The sequence below is a fragment of the Caretta caretta genome, chromosome 5 (genome assembly GCF_965140235.1).
Source record: "Caretta caretta isolate rCarCar2 chromosome 5, rCarCar1.hap1, whole genome shotgun sequence".
NCBI classification, from domain to species: Eukaryota; Metazoa; Chordata; order Testudines; family Cheloniidae; genus Caretta; species Caretta caretta.
Window position 1 is genome coordinate 91,607,418 of NC_134210.1, and position 15,120 is coordinate 91,622,537.

Below are 15,120 nucleotides of genomic sequence, written 5' to 3' on the forward strand. Positions count from 1 at the left end.
ACCCATCACAGGCAGGTTTGCAAAACTGCAGCCACACGGGAAAAAGTGGGAAGACAGCTTCTCTGGCTGCAAGCCTGCCTGCACACGGGGATTGCACAGGAGGTAAGGGGCTGCGAGCTGAGGGGGAGCAGCGCAGTAGCTGGAGGGCGGCTAGATGCCAGAGCTGCATGGTAGCTTTCCCTGTGCTCTTCAGGCTGCAGCCTGCTATGAGGTGCAGTCAGGGAAGGAAGCAGTGAGACGTGCTGAGTTCTGATCCCCGGAGAGCACAGTGAGAAGTACAGGGCAGCCCCAGAGGCCTGCAGCAACTGGGCTGCAGCCCCCTCTCCCTGCTGCTGCCCTACTCGCAGGCCGGTTGCAGGGCTGCAGCCAGGGAATGTACTTCCCAGCACTTCCTTCCTTAGCTGCAGCCTTGCAAAGCCACCTTCCACTTAACTGGCAACTGCTGGATAATGGCAAGATTTTGCTGTTGACCAAGGGGTCGCTAATAAATGCAATCTACTGTAACTTGAATTACTTAATTGAAATTACAGTATCTAAAAGCATATTTTGGGAAATGAGCATCTCCCCCAGTCCTCACTGATGGGAGCTCTGCTTTCTGTGTTGATACTGAAGGCAGTTCAAGCTTGTTGCTAGCACCTTTTGGGCTAAGCCCAGCCTCTTTGTCCACCAGAGTTTTTTCCTCTGGCAGCAGAACCAGGAGGCAGTTCAGCATTCCCCTAGTTTGTTTAGTTTTATTTTTTTATTTACCATCAATAGGGTGTGTTTGTTTTTTGGATCAATTTCTTAGGGGCCAAGGCATTAAAGGTTCTTTGTACAAACCAACTACCAATCAGAGTAGGAGACTGCAGTCAGATCATGACAAAGGATAGTTAAGCTCAAGAGAGAGCTTTTAAAAACAATGTGAACCACTGCCGGCTGACAAGTAAAAAGATCCCCTAGTAAGGGAGCTATATTTGCACCAGATCCCCACTCCGTGAATTCTGTGTTAGAAGCAGAATAGGACTGTTACACACATCTGTTTCACTTGCTTTAAAAAAAAAAATTAATTAGCTATTACAGCCAAGTTTTTAAAAATGAGGAGTGATTTTTAGACATTTTAGTTGAATCTAATCTGGCTCAGACCAAATTAAGAACGTAAAAACAGCCATCCTGGGTCAAACTAAAGGTCCATCTAGCCCAGTATCATGTCTTCTAACAGTGACCAATTGCCAGGTGCCTCAGAGGGAATGAACAGAACAGGTAATCATCAAGTGATCCATCCCCTGTCACTCATTGCCAGCTTCTGGCAAACCGAGGCTAGGGATCCCATCCTGGCTCATAGCCATTAATGGACCTATCCTCCATGAATTTATCTAGTTCTTTTTTGAACTCTGTTATAGTCTTGGCTTTCACAACATCCTCTGGAAAAGAGTTCCACAGGTTCCAAAAGTTTGTCCAGTTTCTGTTCTTTCCCCTTAGGGTGGAACATGCAATGTGGAGCACACTTAAAAACAAGCGGTGCTTCCAAAATCTTGTGTTCAGATCATTACTTTTCTGTTTGGTTACAACTTCAATAATGTGACACTTTCTTTTTTGGTTTCTGTTTAGGCAGCCTTGCCAATAAATACATGGCTCAGGGAAAAGCCTCACAGAAGAGGACCCACCAAGAATCATGAGGGGACTGAAGAACTCTGAAATTGCAATACAGGCCGTCCAATCACTTCAAAAATTAGGTTCATTTTGGCTAAAGCTTCTGGGCTCACAAGACAGCAGCACAAAACAATCTTCAATTTGAGTTTAAAGAAAACATGGTATTTTATTTTAATTAGATTGCTAAAAGTCCGAGGCAATGGATTTTAATGCAGTGCTCCTACTATGGACTCCTGCTCTTAATAGATTATTTGAACATTTTAATAGAAAGCCATGATGTTTGTATTTGTTTACTAAGTAAAACGTGTAGATAAGAGCAGGTGCTCATTTTCAAGATTTTAACATTCAACATGACCCTTTCAAAGTGCACCAAAATTGCGTGCAAGCCAAATATTATGTTTCATTTTTCTTCAAAAATTGACTTTTTGAAGGAGGAAATGCTATTTATTAATGTTGATTGTTTACTGAATCCTTGTGTAAAGTGTTTAAAATGTTTGTGGACTACTACTGATGTATTTGCAAACATTTTATCTGCAGAGAATTGAAAACAAACATTAGTAAACTTTTTTGTGAAACTGCTGTGGACACACTGCCACTGAGTTGTTTTTTTCTCTTTGTGATTTTATGAGTTAATATGCTGCTTTGCTTGTGTACAGAAAGACTGAGAAGCAGATTAGTCCTGTTTGATGCTGCTAAGAATCTTTCCCATGGCCTATAAAATGCAACAGGCACAATTGCTAAAAGGCAGAAAAAAGTGATAATCAGCAATTGGGGATGGGGGTTAAATGCTTTTCTCTGTTCCTAAAAAGTGAAAAAGATCCAACTGCCAATCAAGGATTTAATTAGTGTTGTCTTAAGATTTACTTGAAGTCCTTTTGGAGCTGGTACTATACCTTCATACCCTGTTCTCGGGGGAGTAGGAATCAATACAGGGAAAAAATGAAACCTCTGTTATTTATGACTTTGAAATAAAAAAAAAGTTAAAACTTGAAATTTCTACATTTCTCCTTATCTTGTACCTACAATTCCAAGTATTCTTGCTACAAGTGCAAAATTCAATAGGAACATAGGATAATGTCATTTTACTCTAACTACTTATTTAAAGGTGTTATGTTTTAAGACTAATAGTTCCTTTCACCAAATGTCTACATCGTTATTAAAGACCTAGGCTGGGATTTTCAAAGGGGCAAGGCAGTTAGGTCCCCAACTCTCCGTGTGTGTGTGTGTGTGTCCCCTAAAATTCATCACTTCATAAATCTGTTCACTTACACATTGAGAGAAATTTTAGCCAAAGAATAACAGAAAATGACCACATTCAGGTGATGGAATGTTTGTCAAGTTCACTTCAACTTCATAGCTAGTGATACTTTATCATAAAATTAAAATTCAGTCTTTCCTTTGTGGGATACTTATGGTTTTTGTTGTACTGTTTATTTGCCTGGCAGCAAAATATAAAAGTTGCTGTGTTCTGTGTATACAATGGCTCAATTAACCCTGTATTTAAAGTTTTCTTCTTTGATTGTGGACGGGAGTGAAAGATAAAAGCTTCTATGGAGCTAAGTGGCCATAGAGAGACCCCACAGCCCTTCCATAGAAGATATTCATAAAAATCATTTTTGCTCCCTGTCCCATAGCCTCCCTCCTGCCCCCTTCACCTTGGTACCTTTTGCCATGAAGTATCCAGCTATGAAATCTTCCTTGCTAATCCTGACTTCAGCTGAAGGCTGGTCCTGTGGATGCTCCCATCTTTCATTCTGAAGAAAGGGTTATTCACCTTATGCAATAACTGAGGTTCTTCGAGATGGTTGTCCCTGTGTGTGCTCCACTTCAGGTGTCCATGCACCCTGCACTTGACATCAGAGATTTGTAGTAGTAGTGCCTAGTTGGGTCGCGCATGCACCATCGCCTTCTTGCGCCACCTCAGGCGGTTACATAGTGCTGCATGACCAGCCGTTCCTCGGATCCTTTTCTACCTCAGAGAATCTAGCGTGAAACTCCAAACTAGAGGGGAGGAGGGAGGATAGTGGAGTACTTACAGAGACAATCATCTTGAGTAACCTCTGTTGCTGCACAAGATGAATAACCCTCTCTTCTTTTTTTTAAAGAGTGTCTCTGTGGGTGCTCCACTTTAGGTGACTGAGCAGTGCCCCTTAGTAGAAGAGTGGGGCTTCGGAGTTGCGTTAGTGATAGTTGATAAAACAGAGAGTCCAAATAGAGCATCTGATGATGACTGTTGCTCTATTGTGCTTTGTGAATGTGTGGGCTGATGCCCAGGTTGATGCTCTGCAAACATCAATAATGGGGATGTTGTTGAGAAAAGCTATCAATGCTGAAAGTTCTCTGGTAAAGTGTGCTGGTCCTGTTGGGGCTTGTAATTGATGCTTTTGATAACAAAAGTGGATGTGCATCCTGATATCCACTCGGATAGTCTCTGTTCTGAGATGGTTTGCCCTTTTGATCATTCTGTTATAGAGACAAATAATCTCAGTGATTTTCTAAACATTTTTGTTCTTTCAATGTAGAAAGCTAATGCTCTTGGAACGACCAGTGCCTAGAGTGATGCCTCTTTTGTCTGCATGAGGTTTTGGAAAAAATCCAGGTAAGTAAATGGGTTGGTTCAAATGAAAGGGGGAGGTAACCTTCAGTAGGAATTTGGGGCGTGGTCTTAAGGTAACTTTATCTTTAAAGAAAGTTGTGTATGGAGGGGCTAGGGGATGTGCCATTAGGGCACCTAGTTCTCCCACATGTCTGGTGGACGTAATGGCGATGAGGAAAGCCACATTCATAGATAGGTGGAGTAATGAACAGGTGGCCAGTGGCTCAAATGGGTTTTCCATAAGTCCGTGTAAGACCAGGTTGAGGTCCCACATAGGAGATGGGTTCCTTATTTCAGGATAAGTGTTCTCAATGCCCTTGAGGAAACATTTAGTTGTTAGGTGGGTGAATATGGTGACTCATCCACCTTATCATGGAAAGCTGTGATATAGCTGCCAAGTGTACCTTGATGGAGCTTGTGGAGAAGCCCCAGTTTGTTTAGTTCTAATATGTAATCCAGTACCCTTGGTAAAGAGGAGAATGTTGATGTGATATTTGTCCTGGCACTATATATTGAACCATTTCCACTTATGAATATATGTCTATCTTGTATTTCAGGGGTTCTCAAACTCGGGGTCAGGAGTCCTCAGGGGGTCGCGAGGCTATTACGTGGGGTGTTGCGAGCTGTCAGCCTCCACCCCAAATCCTGCTTTGCCTTCAGCATTTATAATGGCGTTAAATACATTAAAAAGTGTTTATAATTGATAAGGGGGGGGTCACACTCAGAGGCTTGCTATGTGAAAGGGGTCACCAGTACAAAAGTTTGAGAACCCCTGTTGTATTTGGTCTACTGTTGTTCAGTAATATGTCTTTTACTTCCTCTGAACAGGTCGTTTCATTTCCTCTCAGCCCTGGAGTAGCCAGCCCTTGAGGTGAAGTATTGAGGTTGGGATGGTGGATGTGTCCCGCATCTTGGGAGAGGAGATGAGGTATGAGAGGAAGATTTCAAGGTGGGCATACTGTCATCTTTTACAGGTATGGTAACCATGTTTGTCTGGACCATCTAGGTGCTATTAGGATGACTTTGGATTTGTCCTCCTTGATCTTGTTTAGGACCCAGGTTAGGAATAGGAAGGAGGAAATGCATACATTAACGGTGCATCCCATTTGACGAGGAGAGCATTGCCTAGGGAATGGGGTCCCAGTCCAGCTCTGGAGCAATATTGTGGGAACTTGGTGTTCTGTGCTGTTGCAAAGAGGTCTATGGTAGGGAATCCCCAGTTTGAATATCGTAGGTAGAACTCCAGGGTCCATTTCCCACTCATGATTCTGTGAAAAGTCTGTTTAGTGCATCTGCTTTTGTGTTCTGACATCCCAGCAGGTAGGATACTGATATGTCGATGTTGTACCAATTCTAGAGCAGTATCGCCTCTGTGCATAGGGAGTGTAATTGTGCTCCTCCCCCCAATTCTTTGACGTTTATGTAAAACATGCACACTACATTGTCCTTGAGGATCCTGATGGCTTTTTTTTTTATTAGTGGTAGAAAGTGCTCGTATGCGTTGTGGACTGCCCTTAGTTCCAGCAAGTTTATGTGCGTGTTGGACTCCAGTGGGGACCATCGGCCTTGGACTGTGGTGTTGAGTAAATGCACTTCCTAGCCTATTAGGGAGGCATACCTGGTGAATTGTAACTGTTGGAGTCGTTTGTAGAAATGGGATTCCTGTATAGATGTTCTTCAATTGTGTCTACCATTTTAGGGAGTCCTTTACCTTGTTTGCCGTTGTGAGATGTCTGCTTAGGGTGTGCCTGTGTGGTATGTGCACTGTTCGAAGCCAGGCCTGCAGGCATCTCGTGTAGCTTGGCGTGTTTGACGACAAACATCATCACTGACATATGTCCCAAAAGTTGTAGGCATGTTCTGGCAGATGTTTGTGGACTGTCTGTCACTGTTGATATTAAGTTGACTAGCGTGATGAAGTGTTGATGAGGTAGGGTTGCTGTAGCTGTTGAACAGTCAAGACATGCTCCAATGAATTCCAGTTTCTGGACAGGTATCAGTGTTAACTTTTGTGTGTTTGTTTGTAATCTTAAAAAAGGGTTATCATACTCTGTGTGGCATTTATAGCTTTGTGTTGGGGCCTTTATGAGGCAGTTGTCCAGAAATATCATGACTCCATGTCTGCAGAGGTGTGCTGCCACCACTGCTAAAACTTTGGGGAAGGGCCTTCGGGGGGGTCAGTAAGCTGAAGGGTAGTACTTTGTATTGGAAGTGTTTTCTTAGGGTGAACCTTAGCAATCTTCTGTGTAATGGTAACATAGAAATATGTGTCCTGTAGGTTGAGGGCCGAGAGCCAGTCCCCCTTTCCTAATGCTAGGATTATAGTTGTTAGTGTCACCATTTTTGAAATGTTGGGTTTTACAAATTTGTTGAGTTTTCTTAGGTCCAGGATGGGCCTCCACTGTTAGAAAATAGTGTGAGTAAAACCTTTGCCTCTGTGCTGTGTTGGTACTTGTGCCACTGCGCCTAGGTGTATAATGTGGTTCACTTCCTGTTGCAGCAGGTATTCGTGAGAGGGGTCCCTGAAGAGGGATGGGGAGGTGGAATGGAGATCAAAGGGGTGAAATAACCAGTTTGGAGAATTTCCAAAACCCCATTTGTCTGCAGTGATGGTGCGCCAGACTCGGTAAAACAGTGACAAGCCATACCCAAATGGTCGGGAGATAGTTCCAGCGTTAGAATGAGTGATTGTCTTGTGCCCTCGACCATACCTTCAAGAATGCTGTTTCAAGGTGGATTGTTGGGACGTCGAAGGTTGATTCTGGTTTTGTCGATGTCTGGTCTGCTTTGCTTGTGGTGTTGGTCAAACTTCCTGTGTGGCTGTGTGTACGTGGCAATGGGAATCTCTGTGTATAATACCTATCCTGTTTCTTTGTATTTGCAGGTGTGTAGATGCCCGGGGATTTTAATGTTGCCCTAGAGTCCTTCAGAATACGAAGGGACTCGTCAGTTTTGGCCACAAATAGTTTTGGGCCTTTGAAGGGCAGGTCCTCAACCGTTGACTGAACCTCTCTCAGAAACCCCAAGAAATGAAGCCTTGATGCACGGTGCATGACCACTGATGTTGCAATGGAGCATGCCGCTGTTTCCGCAGAGTCAAGTGAGATCTGCAATGCTGTCCTGGCAGTGAGATGGCCTTCGGCGATGTTGGCTTTAATTTGTTCTTTTTTGTCTTCTGGTAAGCTGCCAATAAATTCTGACATTCTCGAAAATATTGTATGTGTGTATTTTGACAGTAGGGCTCCATAATTAGCTATGCAAAACTGCAGTGTTGCAGATGAATACACCTTGTGACCAAAGAGGTCTAACCTCTTCCATTCTCTGTCATACGGGGTTATTATAGTATGGCGTTGCTCTCTCCTCTCATTTATAGCTTCCACCACTAGTGAGTTTGATGTGGTGTGTGTTAACAAGAACTCCACTCCCTTAGATGGCACATAGTATTTCTTATCCGATCTTTTGCATGACGGGTGTGATGTTGCTTGTGTCTGCCAGATGGTTTTGGCAGGCTCCATAATAGCGTCTTTAATCAGCAACACTACCTTTGTCGCGGTAGATGTCTGAAGAATATCCAGTAGTTTATGCTGCGATTCAGGTTCCTCTTCTAGGGATATGGTCAGGGACAGCCATCCTTTTGAAGAGTTTCTGGAATTGCGTGAAGTCATCCCTTGTGGTAGGGGGTGGGGACATTATAGTTTTATCTGGTGATGATGTCTGGTTCGGTGGTGGTAAGGCTTCTTGGTCTGAGATTTCCTCATTTTCTTCAGTCACCTCCTCCTGCGTTTCTGAGGATCCTGGTATAGGTGGTGATGGAGATTGTGGTGCTCTCGATTTTGGTGGGCTGGGGGACTTGCGATGTTGTGCCCTATATACTGCCTACAGGTCCCAGTAGGGCCAATTTAGTGAGAATGACATGGGAGGTGGCGCCCCTGGGTGCCCATACCAGCTATGTGCATCTGAAGATGAGTGGTATCCTGTTTGGTGGGATGGACCTGGTCTGTGTGAGGAGTGATGAGGTGCACATATCTCCCCTTCATCCTCATCATCATCATCGCTGGAGATGGGGAGCCGATCTAGGTGGAGTGGTCAGCCAGCTCAGTACCGATTGAGTTGGAATGCTATTGGTACTGAGGAGCAGGGACTCCAGTGTTAAGGCATATAGATCTACTGGTCTCCTCAAGAATTGGTGTGGTACCATGAATGCCAGTACCGATGTCTGCATTGCTGGCAGTACAGGAGTGTGAGTAGTAGCCGCTGGTGCCGAGGATCTTGTGTTGTGCTGTGTAGGTACCACAGGTGATTCCATTGCGCCGCTCAGTGCTGAGTGTCTTCTTGGCTCTCTGGGTACTGAGGCGGAGGGTTTTACTTTGTGCTGCAAGCCTCCGTCAGAGCTTTCTCGCTTATGGTCTTTCGCTCTCTGGCGGTCGGTACCGACGTAGACTTGGCAATTGGGGAACACTTTTTCTTAGCAGATTCCCACTGGTGAAGTCTGAGCCTGCTTTTTTGTAGCCTTCTTGGACAAAGGCTCTTTTGTAGGGGCTGTTGAGGCAGGACCTCTGTCAGAGGCTGCCAGTGGCTGGGCAGGGTCCGAGGCAGGTTGCAGAGATTTCTCCATCATAAGGATCTTACATTGAAGATCTCTCACTTTTCTTGTTCTGGCCTTTAGATTACCGCAATGTGGACACTTTTGAGGGATATGTATCTCACCCAGATAGCAGACACACCGTGCAGGTCTGTCAGAAATAGGGATTGACAGCCTGCAAGTCAGGGAGCGTTTAAATCCCAGCAATCTGGGCATGCCAGACAGGTTCTGTCCCTCACTGAGAAGGGGAGCAGTAACATTATAGAAGCCTAAACTTATTTTCCTAATAAGGGGGATAAAGAGAGTCATTCTTACCCTTTATGCTTTTTTTTAATTATTTCTATCTCATTTGACTATTAACATAGCTTTATAGTTATCTAAAAATAGGTAAGAGATGCTGCTAATTGCTCTGACTGAAGCCAAAGGCAGTAGAGAAGGAACTGAGGTACAGTTGGTCACGCAGCACTACGTAACTGCCTGAGGCAGCACGAGACGGTGACAGCCCATGCGCGACCCCACTAGGCACTGCTACTAGAAATCTCCAGTTACAAGCAGAGCGCATGGACACCTGAAGTGGAGCGCCCACAGGGACACCCCTCGAAGGAGAAGCCAACCTTCCCCCTTCCACACCAGCCTGGGTGGTGGTTGGGTTTTTTTTTTTCTTGTTCCTTTGGAGAGCTAGTTGGAGAGGGAGAGTGTTTCTCTAGACAGCTATGAATGCAGGACTCCTCCCGTAGCCTGAAAACCAAAATCCCAAACCTGAGGCTCATGTCACAGCTACTATGCCAATAAGATGGACTGTATTGAAACTAGTTAATAAGTACACTTATTTGATTGGCTATAGTGAAGCTGTGTGACTGATGTAGTGTAGCTTCATCTGTGTTAAGAATTCAAACAAAAGACTACATCTATATCTTTGAGTTTTACTTAAAAGTCCCACTACTGAAAGCAGAAGAAATGTGAACGATCATCTCCACAGTCTTTGATAGTGTTACAGAAAGATCTCTTTTGTTCCATCTCAGTGTGATATGGAAGGAGCAGTGAGTTAGCTGACTGTGTTAATTTGTGTTAAAGATAGCTTGCTGCATCCGCCTTGGTACACCACAGCTTCTCATGCTCTCTTTGATGTCTCTGTTCCCCATTGTCCTACACTCCAGTTTAACATATTGTTGAAAAATGGAGGAGCAAAGATAGTGTGTATGTATAATGTATATGTATATATATTACACGTGGGGGCACTGCTGACATGTATTTTTTCCTCTTTGCTTCTGTTCCTATGGTAGTCTTTCCCTGGGATTTGTAGGAGGGGCTGTGTGCATGGCTTTGGAGCTATCTGTCCTGCACCATGTGCAGGCTACTGGTTCTCATGCCCTCTCCCCTTGGTTTCGTTCCTGCTTTATTTATCTAAGACGTTATGAAGGGATTGTCGAGGATCATCCGGCCCTCTGACTATTACCCCATGCTACTTATCCATGTGGACACTAATGATACTGTGGGGTCTGACCCTCAGCAGATGAGAGGAGACTACAGGGCTCTGGGAGTAAGGGTGAAGGAGATGGGAGCGCAGATGGTGTTCTCTTCGATCCTTCTGGTCAAGGGTAGGGGCCCAGGCAGAGACAGGTGCGTCCTGGAGGTGAATGCCTGGCTGCGAAGATGGTGTCGCCAGGAGGGCTTCAGCTTCCTTGACCATGGGATGCTGTTCCAGGAAGGACTGCTAAGCAGAGATGGGGCCCACCTATCAAAGAAGGGGACGAGCATATGTCAAGGCTGAATCCCCACTCTGGCACTTGGAGTGCAGAAGATGGGGGCCCGCAAGGATTTTAAAAATTAATACTTGACACTCCAGGCTTCTATTGCGCTCCCAAGGTTACAGCTTTTCTCTGACCTTGGCTTGGTAAACGTTGCCACCACCCAAATACAAAAAAAACCCTAGGACCCAGGAAGGAGCACTTGGGAATTCCTGTCGGGTACCCTCAAGCCCTTTCACGCCCCCTCTGGGGAAGAGCTAAGAAAGAAAACAAAGGAAATTAGCTGTTGCCCCCAGCTAATTAAACAACATATGTACAAACCTCTTAGGCCACCAAAAATCCAGTTCTGTTCTTTAAAAAGGTAAATTTTATTAAAAACAAAAAGGAAGAAAATACATCTGGAACTTAGACTTTTGCTAGATTTTAAAGGAGCAATTCCAAAAATTAAGCACCCAAAAGAGCTTTCTTGGGGGTTCAGCTTAAAGGCTACAAGCAAACAAAAGCATCTGGGGTTAGCACAGAGGAGATCCACAAGCCGAAATAAACCTGATCGCATCTATCTAAACATTCCCTGTCCCAATGATTCCTTCTAGGTATGGAAGATAATTTTTCATACCTGGTTCAAACCTTACACAGCGTTCCTGCTTATAGCATTGCTGCTCTGTGTCCCTGCAGCCCAAAGAGAACAACAGACAACAAAGGGAAGGTTTTTCCAAATTTTAAAAAGTTTTAGCCCTCCCATTGGCTCTTTTGGTCAGGTGCCCACTTTTTTTTTTTTTTTTTTAAACCTGTCCAGGGAGGCTTTTTAACCCTTTACAGGTAAAGCAAGCAGAGAACAGCTACCAAGAGGGATTTTTACAGTTAACTGGCTGGCTTGGTGTCCATAAAAGGGAGCTATCCCCACTTCATTTATCACAGCATATTTGGATACAGACTGGCTAACCTAGAGAGGAGAGCTTTAAACTAGGTTTGAAGGGGGCAGGTGAGCAAAGCCCACAGGTAAGTCAAAGCCTTGGAGACCTGGGAAAAGGGTCAGAATTTGGGGGGAGTGTGGGGTGTTACAGCAGGGTTAAAGGAGAGAAGGCAGAACCGGCGGGGGGGGGGGAATGAATCTAATCAGTATCTTAGATGTCTGTATGCTAGTGCAAGAAGTATGGAGAATAAGCAGGAAGAACTTGAAATGCTAGTAAATAGGATGAAATTAAATAAGGACAGATGCGAAGTATGCCATCTAGGAAGGAACAATCAGTTGCACACATACAAAATGGGAAATGACTGCCTAGGAAGGAGTACTGCGGAAAGGCATCTGGGGGTCATAGTGGACCACAAGCTAAATATGAGTCAACAGTGTAACGCTGTTGCATAAAAACACAAATGTCATGCTGGGATGTACTTTCAGGAGTGTTGTAAGCAAGACACGAGAAGTAATTCTTCCACTCTACTCTGTGCTGATGAGGCCACAACTGGAGTATAGTGTCCAGTTCTGGGCACCACATTTCAGGAAAGATGCGAACAAATTGGAGAGTCCACAGAAGAGCAACAATAATGATTAAAAGTTTAGAAAACATGACCTATGAGAGAAAATTGAAAAAATCGGGTTTGTTTAGTTTGGAGAAGAGAAGACTGAGGGGGGAAATAAGAGTTTTCAAGTACATAAAAGGTTGTTACAAGGAGGAGGGAGAAAAATTGGTCATCTTAACCTCCTGAGGATAGGACAAGAAGCAATGGGCTTAAATTGCAGCAAGGGCGGTTTAGGTTGGACATCAGGAAAAATTTCCTAACTGTCAGGGTCGTTAAGCACTGGAATAAATTGCCTAGGGAGGTTGAGGAATCTCCATCATTGGAGATTTTTAAGAGCAGGTTAGACAAACACCTGTCAGGAATGGCCTAAATGATGATTATTCCTGCCATGAATGTAGGAGACTGGACTAGATGACCTCTCAAGGTCCATTGCAGTCCTGTGATTCTGGGATAAAGGTTAATGGGAAGAAAAGCAACACCAGCCATAATCTCTATTGCTGCAGTGTGGGAGTGTGAATATTTGGAGCAAAGATTTAACAACTTAAAGATGGAGACCTATTTTAGTTGCTTCATACTTCAGCAAGATCCTCCTCAGCTGTGTCATCTTTCTCCTTAATATTCCCTATTGCTAGCTAATGTGTGCCCAAGCAACACCAACTGTCTAGATTTATTTGTACTTACTCTCTGATGCAGAGGCATTTGTCCTAATTTTTTTTTAAAGTTTAACTGCTCAGGAGTGATGGTTTCACAATTAAACTTAAAAACAAGCATAAATGCTTGATGAATTAATGTAGTTCTTGTGAATAAAAACTTTTACACAGACGGGGTGCAATATATTTTAGATTGCAGGGCATAAATCAATATTAATCTTCTTTACTTGCTTTTCTCAATAAAATAGTCACCTGTAATGAATGACCACTGGGACAAGTGTTGCCTCTCTTGTAAGAATAAAATAGTCAATAACTTTTTCTGGTGTTCAGTTGAACCTTTCAGTTATGTGCTGGGGATGTTGACAGTGTATTATATTGAAAACGTAACAATTATTTTTTAAAGGAAAGGCCTTCCTTTTGCCTCCCTCATATCCAATCCTAATATGCTGAGAGAACATGTCAAATATTCAGCAAAGACATGGGGGTGGTGCAGTGAAAGATGATCAGAGAGGCATGAAACATCCCAAGGAGACATAAGAAGGCAAAGCTGTTTTCTCTATAGCTAAAGAAAACAGTATCAGGTGAGTTTAAACAGCTGCCATCTTGATTTATACTTAAGAATATTTAGCCTCAGAGCCATATTTTCCAATAGTAATGGCTTAACTGTGTATACAAAAGTACATGTTTGTGTGCGTAGAGCAGAATTGTGTGTACAAATTGGCTAACAGAGCAAGCACGTAGCCTCTCTTCAGTGTCAGCAACACATTATGAATATTACAATTTAAAAGTGCAATATGCTCTTCGAAATATGTTCAGTTGGATGTCTCCATACAGAAAATCAAATCAAGGGTGCTACTAATGGAACAGGCATCACATCGATGGACAAACTCCCACCGACTCCAATGAAAGTTGGCTCAGGCCCTCAGTCTTAAAGCAGAGTTTTTATAGATCATTTCACGGACTTGTAATTCTAATCTTATTTACAAAAAAGTAATCTATGCTAAAATCCAACTGGAGAAGTGGATCATCACTGAAGGTATCCTCCACTATAATTTACATATAAGTTTCCTTGTGAACAAAAAAAAAAAAAAAAAAATAGAAAATTGAAGCATATAAACACTAAACATTCACCCAAATATTTTGAAACCTTCCAATCATAAATTTACTAACAAAACCCTAAATATTAGAAAGTCTGGGAATGCACAGGCAATACTTCCAGCCAACCCCCACCTGTGGTATTTAATGGTCAGTTATATTACCACAAATAATTGTGGGCATCTAAATAGCCATTTTAACCTAAATTCTAAAGCCAAATTTTAAATAAAATTAGACACTCACTCAAGCAAAGACAAAGCCACAAAAATTTCAGCCTCCGGTAATTATTCAGAAAAGCATTAGCATGTGAAAATAGGAAGTTGTAACAAAGTATTTTGAGACCTGCATTAAAATGGGCATTATATTAAGTGCCTGTTAAAACTGATGCTTGAACAGAGATGCTAATTTTCCCTGTTACTTTCTTTGAATTTTTAGCTTGCCTTTAAACTTGACATCACTCTGACTGCTGTGGGTAGATAGCGTACATACGAGAAAATGTATTATCTGTTTAATGAAAAGGAGTACTAGTGGCACCTTCGAGACTAACCAATTTATTTGAGCATGAGCTACAGCTCACTTCATTGGATGCATAGTGTGGAAAATACAGAAGATGTTTTTATACACACAAACCATGAAAAAATGGGTGGTTTGTGTGTATAAAAACATCTTCTGTATTTTCCACAGTATGCATCCGATGAAGTGAGCTGTAGCTCACGAAAGCTCATGCTCAAATAAATTGGTTAGTCTCGAAGGTGCCACTAGTACTCCTTTTCTTTTTGCCAATACAGACTAACATGGCTGCTACTCTGAAACCTATCTGTTTAATGTTTTGCATGGCAATATTTTCTTTTTACTGTGGTTTCTCCTCCTCTCCCCCAGGAAAATTCAGGCTTTACTGACTGTGCTATCCAGTAGAGATTTGGTTATATAATAATCCCAGTTTTGTAAAAATGAAGCTCCTAGCATGTGATTCCTCAGTAAAATAACTACTCTGGAGAACAAAAATCCCACCAGCTGTGAAGTGCCCTTAGGTTCAAATCAGTTCTTCTGCAGATTCATTCAAACACAGCCTTAGGAGCACAATACTGACTTTTAAAGTTTTGGGACAAGATTCTAAAAGGAGGAGGAAATCCACACAGTAATTGAGTTTATTGCCTACAGCTGAGTTGTGCATTCAAAAAGACAGATGCCCAATTCTCTTCTTTCTAATGTATTCTTCAACACAGTCCACCTTATTTATCTCTTACCATGTGCTGCCATTAGTGTGACTCAGATCCTTTGGCCACACACTTGCAGCCA

The 15,120-nt window shown here is 42.9% G+C and overlaps 1 protein-coding gene across 6 annotated transcripts in view; it reads left to right on the plus strand.

Moving 5' to 3' along the window:
- LOC125636962 (terminal uridylyltransferase 7) overlaps positions 1-7,437 on the plus strand; it is a 51,562-nt gene extending 44,125 nt beyond the window's left edge. For 3 of the 6 annotated variants that reach the window (XR_012668551.1, XR_012668555.1, XR_012668554.1), the window contains exons 29-31: positions 1,588-1,790; positions 4,152-4,228; positions 5,054-7,437. Coding sequence is in view for 1 of the 6 variants with exons in the window: in XM_075128673.1 (XP_074984774.1) it covers positions 1,588-1,655 (68 nt within the window). In the remaining 5 variants the exon portion in view is untranslated. Of the gene's footprint in view, positions 1-1,587; positions 2,623-4,151; positions 4,229-5,053 lie in introns of those variants that run through there. The other 3 variants (XR_012668552.1, XR_012668553.1, XM_075128673.1) reach the window with 3 other exon arrangements.
- Positions 7,438-15,120: the final 7,683 nt, after the last annotated feature.